The sequence below is a fragment of the Serinus canaria genome, chromosome 20 (genome assembly GCF_022539315.1).
Source record: "Serinus canaria isolate serCan28SL12 chromosome 20, serCan2020, whole genome shotgun sequence".
NCBI lineage: Eukaryota > Metazoa > Chordata > Aves > Passeriformes > Fringillidae > Serinus > Serinus canaria.
In genome coordinates, this window is record NC_066333.1 from 8,308,446 (window position 1) to 8,330,767 (window position 22,322).

The window sequence follows — 22,322 nt, forward strand, 5'->3', positions numbered from 1 at the left end:
AGGTGTTTACATCATCAAGCTCAGTAATTACTCAGACAAATTTGCATGCATTTTCTATGGGCATTTCTGCTGGCTTTTTTATTTTCTGCTTGAAAACCTTGCTGGAATCTGTAAACTGCCTCTGCCACTGGGAGGGAGTTGCTGGATTGTTCCTTTCAAAGAAGGTGCTGAACTTAACTCTTGATGCTGGTGACACATTGGCTCTCTTATTCAAAAGATTTTCCACAAAATAAAATGGCAAAAAATTTATCAGAGCCAGGAGTTGTGTGGCCATTGCCTGGCCCTGTGCCCCAGTGCTGCTGCCTGTAGCCTCCTGCCTGCTGTAGGGGACTGACTGATGCTTGCTGGTGTTTTCTGTTTACTTTAATTGTTGTCTGGTTTTAATATTGCATGAATTGATTCATCTGTGTTTCATTGTCAGCCCTGTTTGTTTTGGGGCAGTGCCTGGAATATCACTGGCAGATAAGTGCTGGACAAATAGAAGGTATTATTCTTGCTCGGCCAAAGATGAGGAGTGACCAAGTTGTACCTCGGTCTGAGAGGATCCTGAGCAGCACCTTCTCCAGTTCCCAGGGTCCTGGTGCAATACTCACCACCCCAAATTCTCACCCGTGAGGAGGAAGGACTGTCCTTCCTTGCATCCACCATGCAGATGCATTTCGCTGTATGCCCACAGCTACTGAAGTCAAAACCACGTCAGGGCTGTCCTGGATGCATCCCTGCTGCCTTGGGCAGAGTCCTGGGTACCCCTTGGACAAGCCATGGGCATTAGGTGGCACCAGACACTGCCAGAGCAGTAGTCCAGAGCCAGCCTGCCAAGATGCTCTGCTCTCACTATCACCACCCTCATCAGAACAAAGACACAGAACAGGGGACTGGGGGCAGGACAGCATCGTCCTGCCAACCCTGGGAACATTTTTTCACACTGCTCCTCCACCTCATCCTGTGCTGGTGGATCTCAGAAAGATACCTGAACCCTATGGCTGGGGCTCTGGCCAAGTGCAATTGGTGGGGTTTCTGCTTTCTTCCATGCTGAGGAGCTGGAGAGAGCCAGAGCATCCTCAGGAGCACAGCAAGGGACAGTCAGGCTTTGGGGCAGAATCCAGGGAAAACCCTGCCTTTTCCAGAGGGTCCGAGGCAGCCCCAGCACTGCTCTGTGCCCCCCAGCTGCATTCCAAGCCAGATTTCCATCAGCTTACTGCATGAGCCCCGCTGTAGCCTGGAGAAGGCATTTCTCCCCGTGCAGCTCCCGAGCTTTGGAGAGAAGCTCAGCGTCTCCCTCTAACGATGTGCACACACCTGCAGCCATGATCTGCTCTTCGGGCTTCTGGCCCCCTCGTCACCCTGCAGATCCCCGTGCCTCCCCACAGCTCCCACTGCCCCACCAGGACAGAAACAAACCCCACCGTGGGCAAAATGGGCTTTTCCTGGCTTCTTTTTCCTTTCTTTTAAACTTAATAAATTCTCCCAGGTCTGTTGCTCATGAGTCTCTGGTGAGGTGAGAAGAGCAAATTTTGCTGCATATTAGAAAAGGTCATTATGGAATGAGGAGGAAATTCTAATTCCTGTGTTCTGGGGTACCCGGGGCTACACACAGCAAAGCCCTGGAGCTGCTTCCCTGCAGACAGAGCCGAGGGTCAAAGACCCCCAACTCACAGGCAGAGAGGGAAGATGCTCAGGCTAGCATGGAGGGATTAAGGGCTGTAGACATCTCCTGAGAATCCCCAGGAAGGACTGTAGGGACCAAACTCACAGGGGAGGTTCAGGTGTGGGAAGAGTCAGAAGAGCAGTGAGTTAAAATAACAGTCTCTAATTTATTACCAGCAGAGAAGCAGGTAGGAGATGCCCAGCCAGGGAGCACCGTGACCTGCCTCCACATCCCAGTGCCCCAGGGGGTTTGGGTGCTGCTGTTTTTGGACCCCCATGACCTGCAGCCCTACCCTCATCACTTGAGGTGGAATGTGGGGAGGTGACAGCATCCATCCTGGCCAAAAATCCTGATTTACACATGGATTTTCCTTATCTGCCCACAAGGGCAGTCTTGTAGCTCTGTATGGGAGAGTTTGGGAGATGGGGACCTAACAGCAAACACTTTCACTGTAATGATGTGAAGGTCATCAGGAAGGTGTCTGGCTTTGGTGGCACCATCGCCAACCCTCGGGCAGGAGGTCAGGACAGGAACCTGCCAATGCCTGGATGAGCTGGTGGGATCATGGAACAGAGCAGGACCAGGCATGGGAGCAGGGGAGGACCTGGCACCCAGTGTTCCCCCAGCCCCACCCTGGGCAGCACCACAGCCACCCAGCAGCACCCCTGCCTGCTGCCCCCAGCCCCTGCACGGGCTCCCCCTCTGCCTGCAGATGAAGGATGAGCTCTTGGCACGGCTTCCTCCAGGCCATGGCACCCTCCTGGTGCATCCAACCTGCTTTTACTTGCAGATTTTCTAGCTCTGATGATTCAGCTCCCTTTTTAACTCACCAAGTGAAGCTGGGTGCTGGGGTCTTGGCCCCGCTTTGAATTTTTTGGCTGGTTGTATCGTCTTATTTGCTACCGATAACGTCACCTCCCCGGACGCTGGAAGGCAGCCCAGTCTGATGAGGAAACCAAAGCTCCCTAAATAAGCTCTGAGGCATGGACACAAGTTTCTGGGTGTTGGGATGTTGCCCAAGTGCAAAATGCTTCAGTGTCCTGCACATGGCTCCGAGCTGTCCCTGGAATCACTGCATTCTCTTTCTCCACAGTGCTGAGCCATCTCCTTTTTTCCATCTCTTTCCCTGTGAACCATCAGGCTCAGGTGGATGGAAGTTCATCATCCGTCCCAGCAGCTGGTTTGCTGATGTTCCTCCAGCCAAGAGCCATGTCTGCTGGAAGATACCTTCCATCCCCACACAGGAATGTATTCCTTTAAAAGAAAGAGAAGGAAGAAGCAGGAGAGGAGCCCTGGAGTGTCTGGGAAGCTGTCTCTTCTTATTCCAAGCGTGTGGCTCAGGTCTCGTATCGGCGATGCACAGCCCATCCCAGCGGAGCTCGGTTCACAGTGTTGGTGCAATCTGCCAAACAGACGGATCAGCTAGGAGACATTTCCAAAAGAAGCTGGAACAAGGTGGGAGAGGAAGGAATAAACAGCCTGCAGGGTGGCACATCTCAGCTCACCCACTACCAGCCCCAGAGAATCTCTTCCCTTCCGTGCAGAGGGCCACTGATGGATTTTAGGCTGCTTGTGGCAGCCTGGCCCTGTGCATCACAGCTCCCTCCTGTACTCCCTGAACGGCCCCATTCCCAATCCCTAGGTGCCGCAGCCCAGCCCCGGGCTGCCCCGTTGGCCCTACCTTGGCTGAGCAGCTGCAGGTTCCGCACCTCCTCGCGCACCTGGAGCTGCAGGACCTGCTGCAGGACCTCCTGGCGCTGAGCCTCCAGCGCGATCCCCATGCGCTGCAGCTTCTCCCCGTTCAGCCGCAGCAGCGCCCGGCCTGCAAACACGGAATGGCTCGGTGTCCCACCAGCTAAAGAGTGGGGGGATGATCCCAGGAAAGGGCAGCACTAAGGGGAACCCATCAGCATGGAGGAATGAGGAGGGAGTGCTTTCTCACTGCCTGGAATAGTGTGTGGTGGGACAGGATGAGGGGGAAGGACTGGCAGAGGATAGGGTTAAACTGGATGTTGGGAAGAAGTTCATCTCTGTGAGTGAGGGTGGTGAGGCCCTGGCACAGGTTACCCAGAGAAGATGTGGCTGCCCCACCCCTGGAAGTGTCCAAGACCAGGCTGGACAAAGGTTAGAGAAGCCTGGTCTAGCAGAAGGTGTCCCTGCCCAAGGCAAGGGCGTGGAATGAGATGAGCTTTCAGGTCCCTTCCAAACCAAAACACTCTGGTTTGTGATGTCCCTTTCAGACAGTGCCAGGTGGCAGCTCATGTCCCCAGCCTCTGCCAGGTGTCAGCAGCACAATCCTGTAACCCATCCCCGCAGGCAGCAGCTTTTAATTCTCTGCTCCACCTCCCAGATGAGGAGATGTTTTCCGAGCACGAGCACGGGGTCCCGGGGTCCCCACGCAGGCTGCTCGTCCCGGGGCAATGACTGGGGATGCCCATCACAATGCATTAGTGCTCCAGTCCCCGCTGAGCCACTTCCCTCCAGTCTGGGGCTATTACAGGAGGGATTTTAAACCAGCTTTTGTCCTTGCTTTATAGCACACACTCACTAATGCTGCCTTTGTTGCCTGAGCAAGGGCTGGCTGAGCTTTTGCATTAGGATTTTGCATCCCCCCTAGGCAGCTCCTGCCCTCACTTCCCTGTCACCATCCCCTGGCCCTGGCAGAGCTCAGTCTGGCCTTGCACATATTGAAGTTGGGCTGGAATGATGCTCTTACACAGAGGGCAAAGCCACTGTCCCCAGGGAGCAAAGGGGAGGGAGCAGATCCTAGAGGAGAGTCTGCTTGAAGGAGTTGATTGGGAGTTGGATTTGGACCTGGATAGAGACCTTTGAAACTTGGACTCCAACTGGGCAGAGATTTTTCTCTTCTGCAAAAAATTTCATTATTTGAAAAACTTTAAAAATACTACCATTATATTAAGCTAGGTGATGAGAAGACTCTTCCCTGTCTTATAAACCAATTTAATATTTCTAAAGAACCTCCAGCCTCTCCTGGAGCTCACCCTGGTGGCAGATGCCTCCTGCCCAGACTGAGCCAGTGTTGCCGTGTCCTCTGCTCTCATCCTGGCTGCATCTCATGGGGAGAGGGGACAGAAATAGGGGCTATGTGTATCCTCTGAACCACCAATGTCCAAACAGCCTTTCCCAGGAGCACGTGCTAATGGCAAATAGTCCAGAGGACACTCTGTACCTGTGATGGCGTGGTGGGAGAACGCCTCGACGTAGATGAGATAGTTGTGTGGGCAGTGCTTCTTCAGCCATTTGCACACATCCTGCTGGGTCCACAGCACCACTGGCTTGACCAGGCTGCCCAGCGTGGGGCTGGTGTGGTAGATGCCATAGTGGTCACAGCCACGGACCTGAAGGGAGTGGGAGGGGAGAGCATGAGTGGGATTCAACCCCGTGAGGAGGAAAACAGAAATCAGTCCATGGGGATGGGGGAGATGCTGGTTGGCTGCATAGGATTGTGGTGACATTGGCAGACTTTGTCTCCATACCCTCTGGCATCTCTGGGCTCACCCTGAAATCAGAGGAACCAGTAAGGGAGGCAGGGAGAGTGGGAATGGGAGGTCGAGTTTGTTGTCCTGCCATATATAGACATTTTAAACTTCCCAGCCCTCCTGCTGCCGACAAAAGACCCAACTCCCCTCCCCTATGCATCTCCCAGCCCAGCAGAGCATTGCACAGGCTCAGGAGATGTCCTGGGGTCCTCAGGACCCCCATCTCACCAGGCAGAGATGGGCATTTGCTGGAAGCTCTCGGTGGGGATGAAGCCAGTGAAATCCTGGAGGAGAGTAGGAACTGGTTCAAAGGCATCCTCACCAGATGCTGGTGCTGGTGCAAACTCATCCCCACCAGCCGTCCCCAGGAAAGCAGCCAGCAGCCAGCTGGTGCCCTGGAGTAGGAAGAACTCTCCCTTTCTCTCCCTCTCAACCCCCTTCAACCCTGAGATGACTGGTCAAAACAAGGTCCTGCAGCCTTGCAGGTGTCCAAGGCCACCTCTGAATCCTGCAGGTCTTCCTGGGGTGCTGCTATGCTCAGAGACACCTAGTATAAAGCAGAGTCACAGTCCCCAACACCCCAGTGTGCCCTGGCCATCTCCACCACCTGCTGAGCTATGCCATGCACACTGCTGAGCTGTGCCCACAAGGAGAGGGGGCTTCTCTGACAGCATCCTTCCACCCCACCTTCCCTGCCTCCAGCTGTCTGCTGCACTGGCCAGTCTCACTTTGAGCCACCCAGTCTCACCCTGAGACACTTGGCAGCTCCATTTTCTCTCCCCCATCACAGCTACTCTGGCCTCACAAGGTTGTTGCAGCCTGGACTTATCTCATACAGAGCAAGTCACTCATCTTGGACTGTTGCTGCACAGGAAGCAAGCTTGGTTCTCCTAGGGAATCTTCTAGGCTGGCTGGGAAATGGGGCGGGAGGATGCAGGAATCTCCCTTTCCCTGCTTTTAGCACCCAGGAGAGATTGGTAAGCTCTCCACTGCTGGTGATGCTGAGACTCCATCCTTGAGCAGCACCAGTGAACATCGCTGCTCCTAAGCATCCCCTTGTGCCCAACCTGCTGGGACTGTCCTGGGCTGGATCACAGCAAACTGGGGTGAAAAGGCATCCCTGCTTCCCACAGCACAAGGGGACTGGACTGCCAGGGCTCACCCATGGCCCAGGCACAGTGGGGACAGGGCAGGACTAGCAGCTGGTGCATGACACATGGGCACGGGAAAGGTCGGCAGCGTGCGGCCCACGGTGTGCCAACATCGACCTCTGCATGTGAACGCTGGCTAATTAAGCATGTCTAATAGAGGAGCAGGATAATTAGTGTAAGAGGGACTCCAGACATCCCGCAGTCACTGAAACTGATGACACATTCCTGAGAGATGCTGCAGAGGAGGCAGTGGAGGGCAGCTGGGCTGGGATGTGCTCCCTGCCCCGTGCCAGGCATTGCCATGGAGCCTGGCCAGCCTGGTGGGGCTGCTGCCTGTGCCCAGGAGAGCCTTTGAGCTTGGAACAGGACTGTTCCTCAAGCAGAGCTAGTTGGGAACATCCAAGCAAGAGGGAAGAAGGCAAAGTTGGGAGGCTGTACATTAATAAGCAAGGAGACTGTCTCTAAAGCAGATGGAAAATCCAATAGGCAATGTACAGGACTCAGTTTCTGAACCAAACCCTCACCTTTGGGGGACACCCCGGCTCCACTAGACGCATCCAGGGAGTCGCCTGCCTGCGGGAGCAGCCCCAGCCCACGCCGGCTGCGGAGCTCCTTCACACTTGGCTGAGCGCGCCGGAGAGTGTGCCGTGGGGAGGAGGAGGAGGAGGAGGAGGCGGCGATTTGCTCTGGATTCACTAACGAGCGATGATGAGAAGCGGAGGGGCTGGGGGGAATAACAACCAGCTTCCCGGGAGCTTACCGCGAGCTTCCCACAGCTATTATCCAACTAACCCTCCGAGGCACGGGGGAAGAGGTGGCAAACAACTGGCAATTTCCCTGGGCACGCACACGGCTGCACGCACATCACTCATCAGACAGAGCCCTGCACCGGGGACCGTCCCAGCATCCCCAAACCCCACGCTGCCTGCTCGGCGTGCATTCCCCCTCCCCATGGAGGATCCCCTAGTGAGCCCCTGCGCTCCCCAGAGGTGCAGAGGAGGTGTAAAGGGATCATGGGTTTGTTTTCCAGTCAGCTGAGCCTCGCTGTCTCTCTGATAAACTCTCAGCCGTGAATATCGAGCGCCGGTGTGGAGGAGAGCAGGCAGAAAGGCTGGGAGGCTGCTCTGGCAGGAAGGCAGGAGGTTGCTGGGGGAGCCAGGGGGTGGGAGTCATCCCTGTGCACTGCAAGGAGCAACTTGCATCACCTCCCTTCGCTCTGGCATTTTTCTTTGCTTACGGCAAATTAAGAACCTTTCACTAAATCCTTCTGGACAGCACATAGAGGTCGAGGAGGGAGAACCATGATAAGCCACAGCTGGCAGCTGGATAGTGGCTGGTGTGTCCCCATGCAGGAGCCACCTGGAGGTGATGGGACAGTGCCACCAACACATGGGACATTGTCTCCTCTGGAGCTGCTGCTCCTGCGAGCATCATGACCATACCCATCCCCATGGGGTCTCTGCTCCCTTCTGAAATCAAACCAGACAGGAAGCCCTGTGATACAAAAGCATCTCCATGCTGGCAGCTGGAAGCCAGGCAGTTGGATTTTTCCTCTTTTCTTTCCAGCATTCACTGTCTGGATGTGCCACTCTGAACTCAACTCCCAGGGTGTTAAGGAGGAGCTGGGAAGCACCCAGAGCCACCTGCAGGGCTGATATTTCTTCCTGTGTCTGTGCAGCAGTGAATGGATGGAAACCTTTGGCTCACAGCCTCCACAATACAGTTTCAAATTTCAAGAAGACAATGGACCAAACCTGGCTAAGAGACACACACAAGCTCTCAGCAATTTGAAGACACTATAAGGAATTTGGTCGTGGCATACATAATGTAAAATGGTATTAAGTCCCAGCTGCAGGTGGGAGGGCAGGTGATGCACACAGGGGAGGTGACACAGACAGCTCACCCCAGCACAGCACGAGGCCTGATGAAAACAGATGATCATGTTTACATATGTCACTGTAACTAAACACCCAGAAATCACGAGGACTTCCAGCAAAACAAGATCTGAAGGCCTGATCCTGCCGGGAAAGAGGGGATGCTCCTGCAGGAGGTCTGGCAGACACTGCGCTCCCCTGGGCGTGCCCGGGGGGTGTGGGGTACCTGCGAGCCCTCGGTGCCCGGCTGCCGCAGGAGTTTGACGGTGCGGCCGCCGTCGGGGCGCTGGCTGCGGCCGTCGTGCCAGGTGAGGCTGCTGCCCGCGGCGCGCTGCAGGCGGTAGCTGAGGTTCTCGGCCGACACCGTGTGCTCCAGGAGGCTGCGGCAGAAGCTGAAGTGAGCAGAGGCGGCAGCGGCGGCTGCAGAGGGAAGGGGGGTGAGAGACAGCCATGGTGCCCATCCACCCCATGCCAGGGCACCCAAAAGTGCGTTCTCTACCCCACGGGACCTGCTGAACTCAGGCTGTGGGCCCCTCTCTCCAAAATCTCCCCATTCCTGCCTTCCTTCCCCATTGCCAAGAAGAAAATCCACCAGCCCAGGAACTGCCAGCTGGCGCTGGGATCCAGCAGGCACCCGACGAGATGTTTGCCCACACAAACCCCTCACGAGCGACGTTTGTTTTGACACCCGCCAGACGAGCAGACGCGGGACCTGCAGCTGATCCCCGACACGTGGTGAGAACCTCCTGCTTGTCACTGCCACCCTGCTGGGACAAGGACCGGGAGGAGGCCCAGGGCAGCTGCTTCCCATGGTCCAGGCTGACAGCAAACTGCCACCACCGAGGGAAGGGGAGCAGAGAAATCCTCCCTGGGCTGCCTGGTGGAGAAGGGAATGCAGGCTGGTCCCCCAGCACAGATCACGGGTGCCCGGGGACAGCTACTGTGCACTCCAGGGCCATACACACACCAGCCCTTCAATGGTGACCACAAAGAGATATTTATCCACAACAAGTGCTTTTTCTCACTTATTCATAGAATCATAGGATATCCTGAGTTGGAAGGGACCCACAAAGGTCATCAAAGTCCAATTCCTTGTGTTTTAACAAGCTGGGGGTGTTGGGGTTACAATGAGGTGGCAAAGCTTTCCTTTGAGGGGGGCTGAAGGGACCCAGCTGCCACAGGAGGAGGGTGAGTGGGTATTAGGGGCTCACGCTCTGTCTGCTCCAGATAAAAGCCAGACAGCTTGACATAAGCAGCTCTGATCAGTGGAAGCAAAGACTGGAGCATCCCCCAGCTCACCTGCTCCCACCACGGGGAGCCAGGCAAGTCATGAACCACCTCCAGGAGCAGAACAACACCCAGAGGAGACCCACTTCCAGGACAAACCACCCTGGGAGAGCAGGAGGGCTGGAGAAATCCTGATGCAGCTCATTTTCCTAATTAGTGCATTTTAAGCGGGAAGAGGTTTCAAAGAGACCACTCAAGTACACCTTTATGCAATAGGAGAACAACTGGCCAAAAAAAGTCAAAGTAGAGCAAAAAATGGTTGTCTCACTATACCCAGACCACATCACACAATGTTGTTTCTTAAACACACCCAGCAGGAAGCATTGCCATGGAGAAACGGAGGCAGGGAACCTGTGTGATGGCTGGGGAAGTGATTTTAGAGAAAACAACGTGAACAGAGATCCATGGAGAGGCTCAGTGGGGAGCAGAGGCAGCCCTGGTAGAGGTGGTCTCTGCACCTGTCCTGGGTGACTTCCAACAGTCTCAGACACTCTGGGCCTGTCAGGTGAGGACCAGAGAAGGCTGTGCTTTCTCCAGCCCAGGATGTCTGAGATGCCACTGTCCTGTCCCTGTCACCCTGAGCACTGCAGCTGTGCTGGGATACCTCCGAGCTGGAACCTGACCGTCTCATTGGGTGGTGTAGCAGATATAAACCTGGCAGCTCTGGAGGGTATGCAGCCAGAGTTGTGTCCTTCAGCTGTGCCAAGGCTTCCCCAGGACTTGTTACAGGGAGTAGGGGGAAGGGGGATCTGGCCACGAGCAGGACCCATGTCCATAGGGAGCTAGGGAGCAGCTGCCTCCAGCAGCAGGACATGGGCATCTCTGCTCCTGCAGCAAACTTTGCTGGAGGCAACACCAGGAGTGGGAGCAGATGGGAAAGAGGAGTGAAAGTGGAAAGGAAAAATGAGCTAGGAAAAACGGCAGCTCCAGGAGCTTTGGGGGCATGGCTGTCCATTGGAGCAGGCAGTGGCTGCCCTGCAGCCCAGAGGCCCTGGCTCCAGCAGCTCCTCCACAGTCTCAGCTTCCCCAGCCCAGCCCTTGCATCCCAACTTTCCAATCACCTGGCAGCACCTGACATGGGACGGTAGGGAGGGTGAGCAGGGCATATGGGAGCATTGTGGAGCAAGGGAAGGATGGGGAGAGAGGAGCCCCGTGTCAGGACAGCCCTGGGCTGGCTCCACACAGGGACATGGGGGTGACATCCAACACGGGCTCTCCTTTCCGTGCCCTGCACAGGGAGTACCCGCAGCATCCCCAGGAGCAACCAGCCGCCCTCCATTCCCTCCGCCCATCTCCCCTAAGCCGGAGGCTGTGCCCTCGGGCCAGGAACGCGCGCGCAGCACCTCCCCCCAGGCCCGCCGGCCCCACAGCCCCCCGGCCATGCCCTGAAGACCCCTCACCTGGCTCGGGTGGTCCCTGCGAGCTGCGGATGGTGGAGACGCAGCAGAGGGATGGCCGGCCCTGCTGCATCTCGGCGGGAGGAGGGATGCGCGTGAGCGCTCGGCACCGCTGTCACGAGTGCGGCTCCATCCCTGCCTCCCCTCATACCTCGTCCACACCTGACTGATTCCCCCGAGCGCCTCCCTCCCACTGCCTCTGAGCGCCGGTTGCACGCTCACCCGAGCTCCAGGCGGCCCCGAGCCGCTCTCACATGGGCAGGGGGGTGAATGACAATGACACCCCCTCCCTGCTGCCCCGTGGGCGTTTGATCCGGGGAGATGCTCGGCTCTTTCCTCTCGTGCTCCCGCCTAATCCAGCGGCAGGGCCAGCTGGCACTGGGGTGGGCAGGGAGCCTGGGGGGCTGCTGCAGGGGACACTGCACCCAGCGGGCATCAAAGGGCCCGAGCGAGCCATGGCACGAGCGTGGCAGCACCGGGGCACCGCTGGCTTAGGGCGGTCGGGTGCAGGGGGAAAGCGAAGAAGGAGCGTGGTGAGGAACAGCCTTAACGGGAAGGGGCCGCAGGGCGCGGTGCGGCTGCCCCTGCTCCCGGCAGGGCTCTCATGGCCATGGTCGGGTTGGGGTCCCGGCAGAAGTGGGGCTCCCACAGAGCAGAGGCTGTGCTGGATCCTGAAACGGGAATGCAGGAACGTCCAGGATGGCTGAGCCCGAGATGGAGTGGGGAGGGGAGAGCTCAGCTCAGCTCCCCAAACAGCCACTGTGACCCCACTATTCCAAGTCCCTGCCAGCTGGTCTCGGGTCTCTGTGCCCCTCTGCCTGCCCCCGTGAGTGACACCCCACTGCCTGCTCGCCGCCGGGGAATCGCTGCCGGCTTGTTTCCATGGCTCTTTGATCCATTTTGGGCAGCTCTCCAGCCACGCAGGAGGGGGAGGCCAGGTCCGGGTCGCCGCAGGGAGACCAGCAGCGGTGGGACAGGGACAGCCACGGCTCCCTCCCCTCCCCAGGCACGGCGCTGCTCCCGCTCCCATTCCCTCGCCAGACACTTTTATGGCTGGTGAAACGTGAGCGCTGGAGAGGCTCAGAGCAGCAGCAGCTGCTGGTGGGGAGAGGGACGGGAAACCTCCCGGGGCTGGGCACCTCGGGGCAGGATGTGGCAGCATTCTCCGGCAAAAGCATTTCCGTGTGGGGGCCGAGTTGCCCCGGGCTGATCATTACCAGCAAACCGACTGCCCGGGGACTTTCTGCGATGCTTCCTGCTCGCAGGTGACCACGACCTGCCCAGGGAACACGGTGGCAGACAGCCAAGCTGCAGGAGGAGCAGGCAGGGGCACAGGGAAGCCTGGACAGGCAAAGATTCCTGTTCTGTCCTCTGCCACCACTTCTCATCACGGCCTCAGGAGCATCCCCGTGTCATCCCGAGCGTGTCATCCCGAGCGTGTGGCTGTCCCCGTCCAGATGGGGCCATGTCTGCAGGCAGCTGCAGTGGGGTCAGCCAGGCTTCCCGGGATTAATGGGAGAAGCTTGAGACAAGCTCCACGAGGTATGAAATCACTTTGTTGGCTTGCCTGGCTGCCCGTGTGTGATGACCCTTAAGGGTGGGTCCTCACACCGCATTTGGGAGGGAAAGAGACGTTTAGCACCAAATAAAATGAGGGATTTACTTATAATTAGAGGTAGATTTGGGGAGCTGGTAATCTTTCTTGGGTTCCTGCAGGCAGGTGAAGGGTGGATGGGAGCAGAAGTCTCTGAGGACTCCTTGGACTCTCTGAGGACCTAGGGAATTTGCTAAACTGAGGGAGCAGCTTTGTGAAGAACTCATCCTGCTTTTAGTGGCATCGGCTGAGCCATGAGTTCAGCTGGCATTGCCATTGCCCTGGTCCCCTCTGTCCCTTCCATGTGGCTTCACCCTGGTGCAGGAGCCGGTGGAGCCTCCAGGGATGATCATTCCAGGGATGCTCTCTGGGATCCCCACACATCCCATCTTTGAAACTGTGCTGATAGGATGGACCAGGTCCTGTCCTGAACAATTCCCTAAGATCTGAGGAAGATTGAACCAGACTCAGAGAGGACTGACACCCCCTCCAGCCTCTCCAGATTCCCTTGGCTCAGGCCCTGGGTGTGGTGTGTGTCACCCCAGTGCTTCCCTCTGGATTCTCGGCTTGCAGAGATGAGATGGGAGCCCCAGCCAGAGCTCAGGCTGGTGACTGCCCACTGCTGGTGCCTCCTGAGGACAGAGGAGGAAGGGAAAAAAAGGCAGATGTCCTTTCTGTCCTCCCTGTGCAGCACAATAGGTGTCCTGGGCGCATGCTGAAGGAGTGGGCACAGTGTTTGGGGGAAATGTTCATGCCTTTGGGATATCTGTGCTCCTGAGGCTCCCAGAGGTACTGCCAGGAAGTCCCTGAGCACCCCTTGATAGAGGACTTCTGTAGGGATGGACAGTGTGAGAGTGTGGGGTGAGGGCAGTGGGCAGGACTCCAGGTGGCTCTGGGCAGGTTCTCCTGGCAGGTGTGGGAGCCCACAGGCACGGACACTCCTGTCTGCAGTGAGCCCCTTCCACCCTGACATGCTCTTCCTGGGGGTCCTGCCCTGCTCCAGCACCCCCAGGCCTGTCTGCCCTGTCCTCACACCTGCATCCCTTTGCTCTAGCCAAATTTTCCAGCCTATTTCATTGGTACACCACAATACCAAGGGTAGGGCACGGGGACAGACTCTCCCCGGAATGGAGCAGTAAAGGGGAATGAGGAGGGACTGACTCCCGGGATGGAGAGGACAGCACTGGGGATGGAGGGCAGGCAGACCCCCGGAATGGAGGGGGCAGCACTGGGGGAGGGATAAAGAACAGACCCCCGGCATGGAGGCAGCAGCACCGGGGGATGGAGGACGGACAGAACCCCAGGATGGAGGGGAGAACATCGGGTGGAGATGGAGGGCGGCCCCTGGGATGGAGCGGACCGCCAGGTCCTTGCCCGCCGCGTTCGCGGCTGAGGGAAGCGCGTCCCGCCGCGCACCTGAGCCCCCCTTCCCGCGCCCGGTACCTTCCATGTCCTTGGGCCGGCCGCAGCTCATCCTCCGGCAGCGGCGCCACGCTCGGGCGGGGACGGAGCCCCGCGCCCCCCGCACCGCCGGCGGCACCGGGCGCTCCCGCCCGCCCCGCCCCGGTGTCCGCGCCGGGGGCGGCGCCGCCATCCACCACCCCCGGGGGCTCCGCCCGCCGCCGGCCCCGCGCTGCCGCCCGCCGCGAGGATCCCCGAGCATCCCCCCGTTCCTGCCGGGACTGCGGGCATCACCCCCCGATCCCTGCCCGGGGCATCATGCCTGCTGTCTCTCTCCAGCTGGGGAAACCGGTCCTTGGGGACAGCAGGGTGCAGTGGGCACCACGGACAGGTTTTCGTCATGTTTGCAGTGGGCACTGGACGGAAAGCACCTGGTTGTTCCCTTCACCCCAAATGTCTCTGGTGTCTCCAACCTTCAGCTCCCTGGGTGGGGGAAGCAGAGGAAGGTGCTCATCTTCGTGGGTGCTGCATGAGCTCTGGTGGGTGGTCTCAGCATGAGTGGGTACCCACCAAACTGGGGCTTGGCACACCAGTATGGAGCTAAACGGTGCCACCAGCACCTGTCACTACCCCCGGTGACAATCCCACAGGTATTTTTTTAGGTGCCTGCATTCAGTTGTCACACTGACCCAGACAGGGACTGTCATTGCCAGCCCCTGCAGCCACCAAGGGACTGGGGTCTGGCTGTGCACCCTGTGCTCATCCTGCCCCGGGCTGGCAGAGGGCTTGGGGCACCTCTGGCTGCCCAGGACAAGGACAAGCAGATGCCTGTGCTGTGATACTACACCTTCCGAAGGGTTCCCTGACACAGACCCACTTCAGCACAGAGCAGCATCCTCACCCTTGTTTTAGGAGGAAGAGCACTCAGCTTAAGCACATTGTGTGATGACCACTGCCCTGTGGGCTGGGAAGGTGCAGCAGGTGGCAGTGACCTTGCACAGCCTGGGGCAGGGTTTGTGTGCCTGTTCATCAGCCTTGCATAGCTACGGCAAAAATCCCTCTTGGATCTGGGCTGTGCAGCTGTGTGTGTAAGAGTGGAGCACTTGCCAAAACTAAATTCAGCTCCCCAAATCAATAGGAGCTTTCCAAAGTTTTGGATGCTCAATCAGGAGCTGCTCTGGATGAGGCTCAAGCCCCTGACAAGGCTGGATGCTGGCTCAGCTCTGTGCTGGGAGCTGGCCAGGGCTGACACATCCAGCAAGCCAACCATGCTGCCAGGCAGGGAGCAGGGACATCAAGTCACGAACCATGCATGTAGGGGGGACATCAGGCCCCAAACCTTGTCTGTAGCTTGCAAAAATCCTTTGAGAATTCCTGGGGGGACTTGGCATTCCTCTTCTGGCTTCAAGAGAGCAGGCAGGGCAATGCTGCTTGTTGCAGGCAGATAAAGGAAGAGCATGTTCTCCATCCCTTTGAATTTCCCATTTCTCCCTCAGCCTTTGTCTGCACACAGAGCTTTTGAGCCATGGCAGAAATTTTCCAAGAGAAATATGGTTAAAGAGGGGCCTTGGCAGGAAAAGGCTGATGTCGCTTGAGAAATGTGTGCAGATTACACCAAGCTGTTATTAAAAATAAGTGCTGTGCTGTTTCCAGCCTTTGCTTTCTGTGGTTTTTCTGGTAGCAATTGCGCTTCTCCAGCAAAGGGTTCATGTGTCCAGGGGATGGAATTTGTTTCCTCCTCATCTGCAAGAGAGCCTGGTGCCAGCCCAGTATCCCAATGCCTGGGGATACTGTGGTGGGATTTGGGTGCCTGGGGAAGTTCAGACTGCTTATCCATCTGAAATTCCAAAGAATTTTCAGAAAAGCCTTGAGCCTGGGGAGGGTTGGTGGTGTGATCCCCACACCTGCTCCATGCTCCAGCCATCCTTGGTTTTACAGCATTCAGCATCACTCTTGGTCTCACTCAATCCCTCCTGTGGTGGATCATCTTTTAAACAGCCCCAGCAACTCTGTCTTGGGTTTTGGTCTGACTCTGGGTCTTTTCATGCCTGGTTAAGGACTTTCCACAGTTAAACAGGAGTTAAACAGTTTTTTAGGGAAAGCTCTAAACCAAGATGCAGCTTGGGGCACTCAAAGCACAAGCCAGGGCTCTTTTTCCCAAGGCAGTGATGGTGTGGGAAGGGGACAAGCTGGGGACAGTTGCTGCAGTGAGCTCTAGACCAACAGGCTTCCCCTGCACATGCCCATGGATTTGGGTAGGGAGAGCACCAGTGTTCCCGTGGGTCCCACCCCTCCCCAACACCCAGCTCTGCAGAGGGTGTGAGGCTGGGATGATTCAGCACGTTCGTTTTTCAGAGAATAAAGGAAGTAATTAAACATCAGCTTTCCTCCCGCCGCGCCCCGCGAGGATGAGAGGGAGGAGATGAAAAGCCTTCAGACGGAAGTTATTTGTCCAAGGAGAAAAGTGGCTAATTTCTCTGGTGCTTTGCTTGTCTGCTTGTTAATGAAAACCGCTCATCAGCAGGAAAAGGGAGCACCCAGCGAGGGGGAGGAACCAGAATCACACATCCATCAGTGGCTGGGCACGTGGTCTTGGTGGCCTTCGGACATCCTGCTCTGTTGGGATGTCACCTCCACAAAGCCCCCCATGGCACCCAACCACAGGCCTGGGGGCTGTGAATGCAGCTGGGTATTGGGCCCCCCCCCCCACTGCAGCCCCATGGGCTGGGAACAGACACTCCCAAGCTAAACACCTTGGAAAGGTTTTCCCAAATCCCAACACCCCTCCCCTACCTGCTCCCCCCTCAATTTTTTTGTGCAAAGACTTCAAAATGAATTTGTTGAGGCACTTGCAGGGAGATAGAATCGAAAACAGCTTCGTGCTGAAGCCTCCTGCCTGGTGCAGGCTGATGGATGGTGCTTATCTCAACCAGGCATGGAAATATTTAGTGTTATGAAAATCTCTCTCTGAAAAGAATTTATTTTCCTGCTGATAATAAAAGAACCAAAGCTCAGCGTTGGAGGGTGGGGATGCTGCAGGTCGCATTGGAGCTCTGGTTTACGGAGCCCAGGAGGAACCTGTGCTGCCCTCTGGCCCCTGGCTGGGCAGGTGACCCTCTTGTCACTCACAGTGTGACATCTGCACCTTCTCAAGGTTTGGGATTTACTAGCAGAGGGCATCCAAGGCATTGCTCCCTCTTTGCTGCTCTCTGGCACACAGAGAAGGGTTGAAACAACGAAAGCTCTTCCATTTGGAGGTTTATTTAGATATATTTCTAATTGGATTTTGACATGTCATGGTTATTTTCAAGGCAGTCTGTAATTATTTGAGAGCCTGGTTACCTCCTTTCCCTCAGAACAGGGAACTGGCTTTTTTCTTTTTAATATTGTTTCGCCAAGTGAAATTGTGAATTTGCAACTTAATCCAATCAGAAGACACAAATGATGTAACTCTGCAAGGACACAGCAGGACGGCAGGATCCACCTCTGCCAGCTTCCCAATCGATGCCCAGCAAGGGCAAAACACATAAGAATAATATTTTAATTCTTTTTTGTATTAAAAAAAAAAAAAAGCATTTTAAGAAGATCATGGGTACTTGATGGGGTGGGGAGGTTTTGCTGGCCCTGCACTAGCTCAGCCCACCCTGTGTTGAGATTCTCTCATGTCCAGCTGCAACTCTGCAGCAGCTGAATGCTGCTCTCTGGCTTTTTCTGTCCCAACTGAAACCTGATGAAATTGCCACTAATTACAGAGTTTTATTTTGACATGTGTTGTAATTTTTTGGGGCCAAAAGAATTTCATCCAGCTCCATCTGCTCTCCATTAGGGAACTGAAGCTCAGGCAGGACGGATCCTCCCATCCTCACCAGGGCTCTCCCCAGGTTGGGCAGTGCCACCATTCCAGTGCTGCACTTGTTATTCCAGTGCCCAGAATGAGCACAAATGAAAACCATTATCCAAGCAGAGTTTTCCAGCATCTCACAGCTAATGACCATACACCACCCTGCTGCATCTTAACAGCCTCAAGTTCTTATTTTCTCCAAGCCCGATTTCAGGGCTCTGGGCTGCATTCAATTGCTACTGAATCCGATTTATTATTTACATTGCAAGGTACAGCTTGGCATGAATTGATTTGCTGTGCTCTGATTGTCACTGCACGTTGCTCTGGGATCTGGGAGCTGGCTGCTCATGCAGCCAGGCTGCAAAATCTGAAGTTAGGGAATGCCAGAGTTCAAACTGCCCAGTGCTCTGTGTTCTGCTCTCAGCTTTCTCCTCTCCCTCAGGATGCAGGGAGTTCTGGTCCCAGTGGTGGCAGTGGGATGGATTAACTGGTGCCCCCCAAGGGTTGTCACCCCAGTGCTGCAGAGATCAGATGATTTTAATGGCACCCCTTACTGAAGAAGAAAAGTTTGGGGAATTGGATAGGGCAGGTGACACCGGTTTTTAGGAAGGAGCCATGGATGGGAGTGCAGGACAGATGGAGAGAGCAGAAAGGATAGGGAATAACAGAACTGGGAAGCAAATGGGAGGCTTGGTGTTTTGGGGGATTTAGCAGTTGGGGGATTTGTCACCGCTTCACCTTTACTTTCATCATCATCTTCACCTTTGCCTTCACCTTCATCATCACCTTCACCTTCATTTTTGCCTTCACCTTCACCTTCACTCCTTACCCCACCCATGGTTGGAGCTTGCACTACCTTGCGTGGCAGGAACGAGTGAAAATCCCCCAGACCCAAGCCTGTTACTCTGGGGCAGTGATGACCAGAGGCAGCAGCTTTGCTGATGGCTCAGCTGTGGGAGATGAACAGTGGAGGGCAGGACCATGGACATGCTGCCCTTGGCACAGGGACCCTCCTCCCCCAACTCATCCAGCGGCCCAAATCACCGAGCACCTTGAGAAACATTTGTCCATCTGCCAGGGCTCTTGACTTTAGACATTCCCAGATGAAAAGACAATTTTAAGGAATCCCATTTGGACAGCATCATTAACATTCTGCTGGCAAGACACTGTGCCCTTGAGCTCTCTCCCACGTGGGGATTCTTCCCAGCAAACCCGTGGCTGATGTCAGCTCCACTCTCTGGTTTGCTGAGAGAGTGAGCCTTGTGCTGAAGACCCTTTAGGAATCTCTGCTAATTGTAACTGAGACCTCCAATGGCTTGGAGGTGACTCTCAAAGGCACCTCACTCCCTCCCAGCTGCTCTGGGATCTTGGCACCTGCTGCTGCTGGCTCTGGCAAAATTCCCACCGCACGCCAGAGCTCAGCTTGGGGTGCAGAGGGGGGCAGATGCTGCAGATGAGTCCTCAGGGCACCTCTGTATCGTAGCATGGGACTAATTAAAACTTCAGAATGTATATTTACCTAATAAGGAGTTGATTTGTTAAGTAGGACATCCTGTCTTCAGAGGATTTCACGGCATCGGGTGATAATCAAGTGAGAACAGGCTCCAAAAGTGTTAATTTAGGAACTGAGACAACAGGGATTAAAAATAAGCCCTGTTTTGTTCTTCTCTTGCACTTCCACATCTGAAATCCAAGTAATCATCCCATTTGGGAGTGCAAAGCAATGGCACCACCACCCAGCAAGCACCACACTGGCTGAGGGTGCAAATGTGGGGCTTCAGGGGCCAGATTTGGGCTCTTTGCCCTCTCAGGGCTCAGCTGAGGAGCTCACGTTGCTCCAGGTATTCCTGGCACCTCTGGGATGTCCTGTCCCTGTTCCTGGCACTGGCACACAAGAAGGAGCTGGATTTCTGCTCAGGACTTGCAGGCAGGTGTTTTGCCACAGGGATTTTAATAGAATCGTGGAACAATTGGGGTTGGAATGAACCTTTAAAGTCCATCCCATCTCATTCCAACCTTCTGGCTTTTACAGGGGCACCTTCCACTGGACCAGATTGATCCAAATCCTGTCCAGCCTAACCTTGAACACTTCCAGGGATGGGGCATTAACAGCTTCCTGAACCAGTGTTTTACCACCCCTGCTGTAATCAAGTTTCCCTTATATTTAACCTAAATCTCCCCTCTTGTAGTTTAAAGCCATTTCCCCTTCTCCTATTGCCAGAGGCAGGCAGCAGGAAGCAGCACTTGGGAAGAGTCCCAGCGCTGATCCTGCCCTGCGGATGCATTCTTGCAGTGCTGTGTGATATTTAAAAACACGGATTCCCAGCCTCGGGAGAGCCCCGGGGTTTGTTTTGCCGTTGTCCCGGGAGAAGCCGCCGCCTCCTCTGCTCTCCCTGGGGACAGAGGCGGCTTTGTGTGGCCGAGGGGCCGCAGTGACCCAGCCCTGGGCTGGGCTGCTCCTTGCTGGGCTTTGGGCTGGACCCTGATCCCAGTCCCTGGCAGGATCCGCCTTGGTGAGCTCGTCCTTGTGCTCAGCAGAGTGATTATTTTCAGTTTCAAACCTTTGTGAGCGATTGTGAACCTTGATGCACCCAGCATCCCCTCCCACCTCGCTTTCTTCAGCCACACACAAACAAACTGAGCTTGGGAAGTCCCAAAGCAGAAGTGGGTTGACTCTGTGCACCCAGGAGAGAGGAGTGACCTGCTGTGGGTGCTCTCATCCCTCTGGGGTTTTATTCCCTCCCCAAAAACCGCCGAGGGTGGTAAGAAGCACTCTGCCAACATGCTGACCCAACAGCAGCTCCCTGCAGGTTAAAGTGCAGCACATTTGCAACTTTAACAGGGGCTGCTGCCCCTTCAACCCTTCAGATTTTGTTGCACCAGGGGGAAAACATCATTTCTTCCTGCTTCACACTCTGCTTTAAGGTGGTTTGGGAGGACAGAGCAGTGCACAGTGCAGATGTGTCATTCCTTCCCACCATGGGGATGGGCCACCTCCTGATCCTGATGATCCCAGGAGCAGCTCAGGGATTTCTCCCCCCCCTCACTTCCCACCCCACCACCCCCCAGTTGCATTAATCAGAATAATTGCTGATTAATTATCCCACTGGGCTTTTGGCCACGTTTCTGCAGCAGCCCAGTGCCAGGCTTGGGTAGCAAAATGAAACCCAAGGAGAAACCCCTGGAGTGCCCAAAAAGTCGAGCTGGGCTGGAGAGGATGCCTGAGGGCTGGATCCTGACCAGCTGCCATCCCTGCTGTGTCTAGCACTGTGGGAAGGTCAGCCCAGGGCTGCCAGGGCCTCTGCTCCCCAGGCTTGGTGGGACACACACCCCTGCACTCACCAGGACATACCAACCACCCCCAGAGACAATTAAAGCTCATTTATGGTTGATTTTACTTAACCTATAAATTATTCTGAGTTTTCTTGTTGTGTAAGAGTTGCTGTGTAAAGAGAGAAGATTTAGAGCTCTAACATCAGCCCCATTCTGGGGTCATCCTGATGCCTTTGCTTGCCTCAGCTCTGTTTTTTAGGAGATTGTCCCAAAAGTGAAATTCCTGCAGCTTTCAGGCCTCAGCAGAGATTGGGCACTTTCCTGCTGTCCCCATCCATCCATGGGTCAGGGAGGCTCCTGATGGGCTCCCCCAGTCCTTCATCCTCTGGCAGGATGGGGGAATCCAATTTACCTCCAAAACCCCCCAGATTTACCACACCCAGCCCAGGGAAGACCCACTGGTGCTCCATGACACTGGATGTGCTAGAACACAGATGCAGCTCTGGGTATTGAGAGGGATCTGGGCTCACTGGACAGGCTGGGGAGTCAGGGGATCCCACACCCCTCCCTGGTGCTGAGGATGCTCTGCCCTCACCCCAGGGTGGACAGCAGAGCTGGGACACTGCAGCTTTCCTCCCTCTCTGCCACCCCAACTGTTTGGCAAAAGAGATTTTACTTTTTAATTTTTTTAATTTTTTTTTTCCTCCAGCGAAAACCAAAAATAGATTGATGGGAAGCGGCTGGGGGTTGGGATGCCATTAGCATGCAAAATGGGGCTATTTATCTTCCCCGCAGCTGGGTTCTGCTCCCAGAGCTGGCAGGGAGCCTGCTGCTGGCAGAGGGCTGTGGGATGGGATGGCACCGTCCCCAGGACAGCCCCATCCCCTCCCAGCCCTGTCCCCATCAGGACATCAGCCCATCCCCACTGCCCTTGTCCCTGTCTCTGTGACCCCGAGCCTCTCCCGAGGGACCAGGAGCTGTCAGTGCTCTGCCCCAGCTGGACACGGTGCCAGGCTCACCAGGACACTCCACAGGTGGCAGCTGATTGATCCTGAGCCCAGTGTGGGTGGGTGAGGGATGCCTGCCCAGGGGTTCTGCTGGGGAAACTGAGGCAGGAGCTCCTGGGACACCCAAGGGAAGGAGGGATGTGAAAAATGCCAATCACTTGTTTTTAAAATTTTAAAAGTTTACTGGTAATAAGATGGTTATAAAAATAATAATATAATTAGAGTAATAATAATTTGGACAATTTGGATTAGGACAATACGAGACAATAGAAACAAAGAGTTAGGGATGTCTGGGTACCTTTTTCTGGGCAGCATAAGCCCTAAAAAGGACCCATGTTAACAGAGGATT

The 22,322-nt window shown here is 55.6% G+C and overlaps 1 protein-coding gene across 1 annotated transcript; it reads right to left on the bottom strand.

The window, feature by feature from the left end:
- Positions 1–2,529: 2,529 nt before the first annotated feature.
- SAMD10 (sterile alpha motif domain containing 10) lies at positions 2,530–13,988 on the bottom strand. Its single transcript, XM_030233555.2, has 5 exons — positions 13,895–13,988; positions 8,400–8,593; positions 4,839–5,007; positions 3,330–3,470; positions 2,530–3,050 (listed from the first exon to the last, which is right to left on the bottom strand). The coding sequence occupies exons 1-5, from the start codon at positions 13,923–13,925 to the stop codon at positions 2,986–2,988; spliced, it is 600 nt and encodes a 199-aa protein (XP_030089415.1). The 5' UTR covers positions 13,926–13,988; the 3' UTR covers positions 2,530–2,985.
- Between the last annotated feature and the right edge of the window lie 8,334 nt (positions 13,989–22,322).

Bases quoted from the DNA above. Each gene is read 5' to 3' on its own strand.
- SAMD10 (XM_030233555.2), bottom strand. From the start codon at position 13,925: ATGAGCTGCGGCCGGCCCAAGGACATGGAAG. The intron at 8,594-13,894 runs GTACCGGGCGCG...TTCCCTCTGCAG, and splicing joins CCGGCCCAAGGACATGGAAG to CCGCCGCTGCCGCCTCTGCT. The intron at 3,471-4,838 runs GTACAGAGTGTC...CCGTGTTTGCAG, and splicing joins CTCCCACCACGCCATCACAG to GCCGGGCGCTGCTGCGGCTG.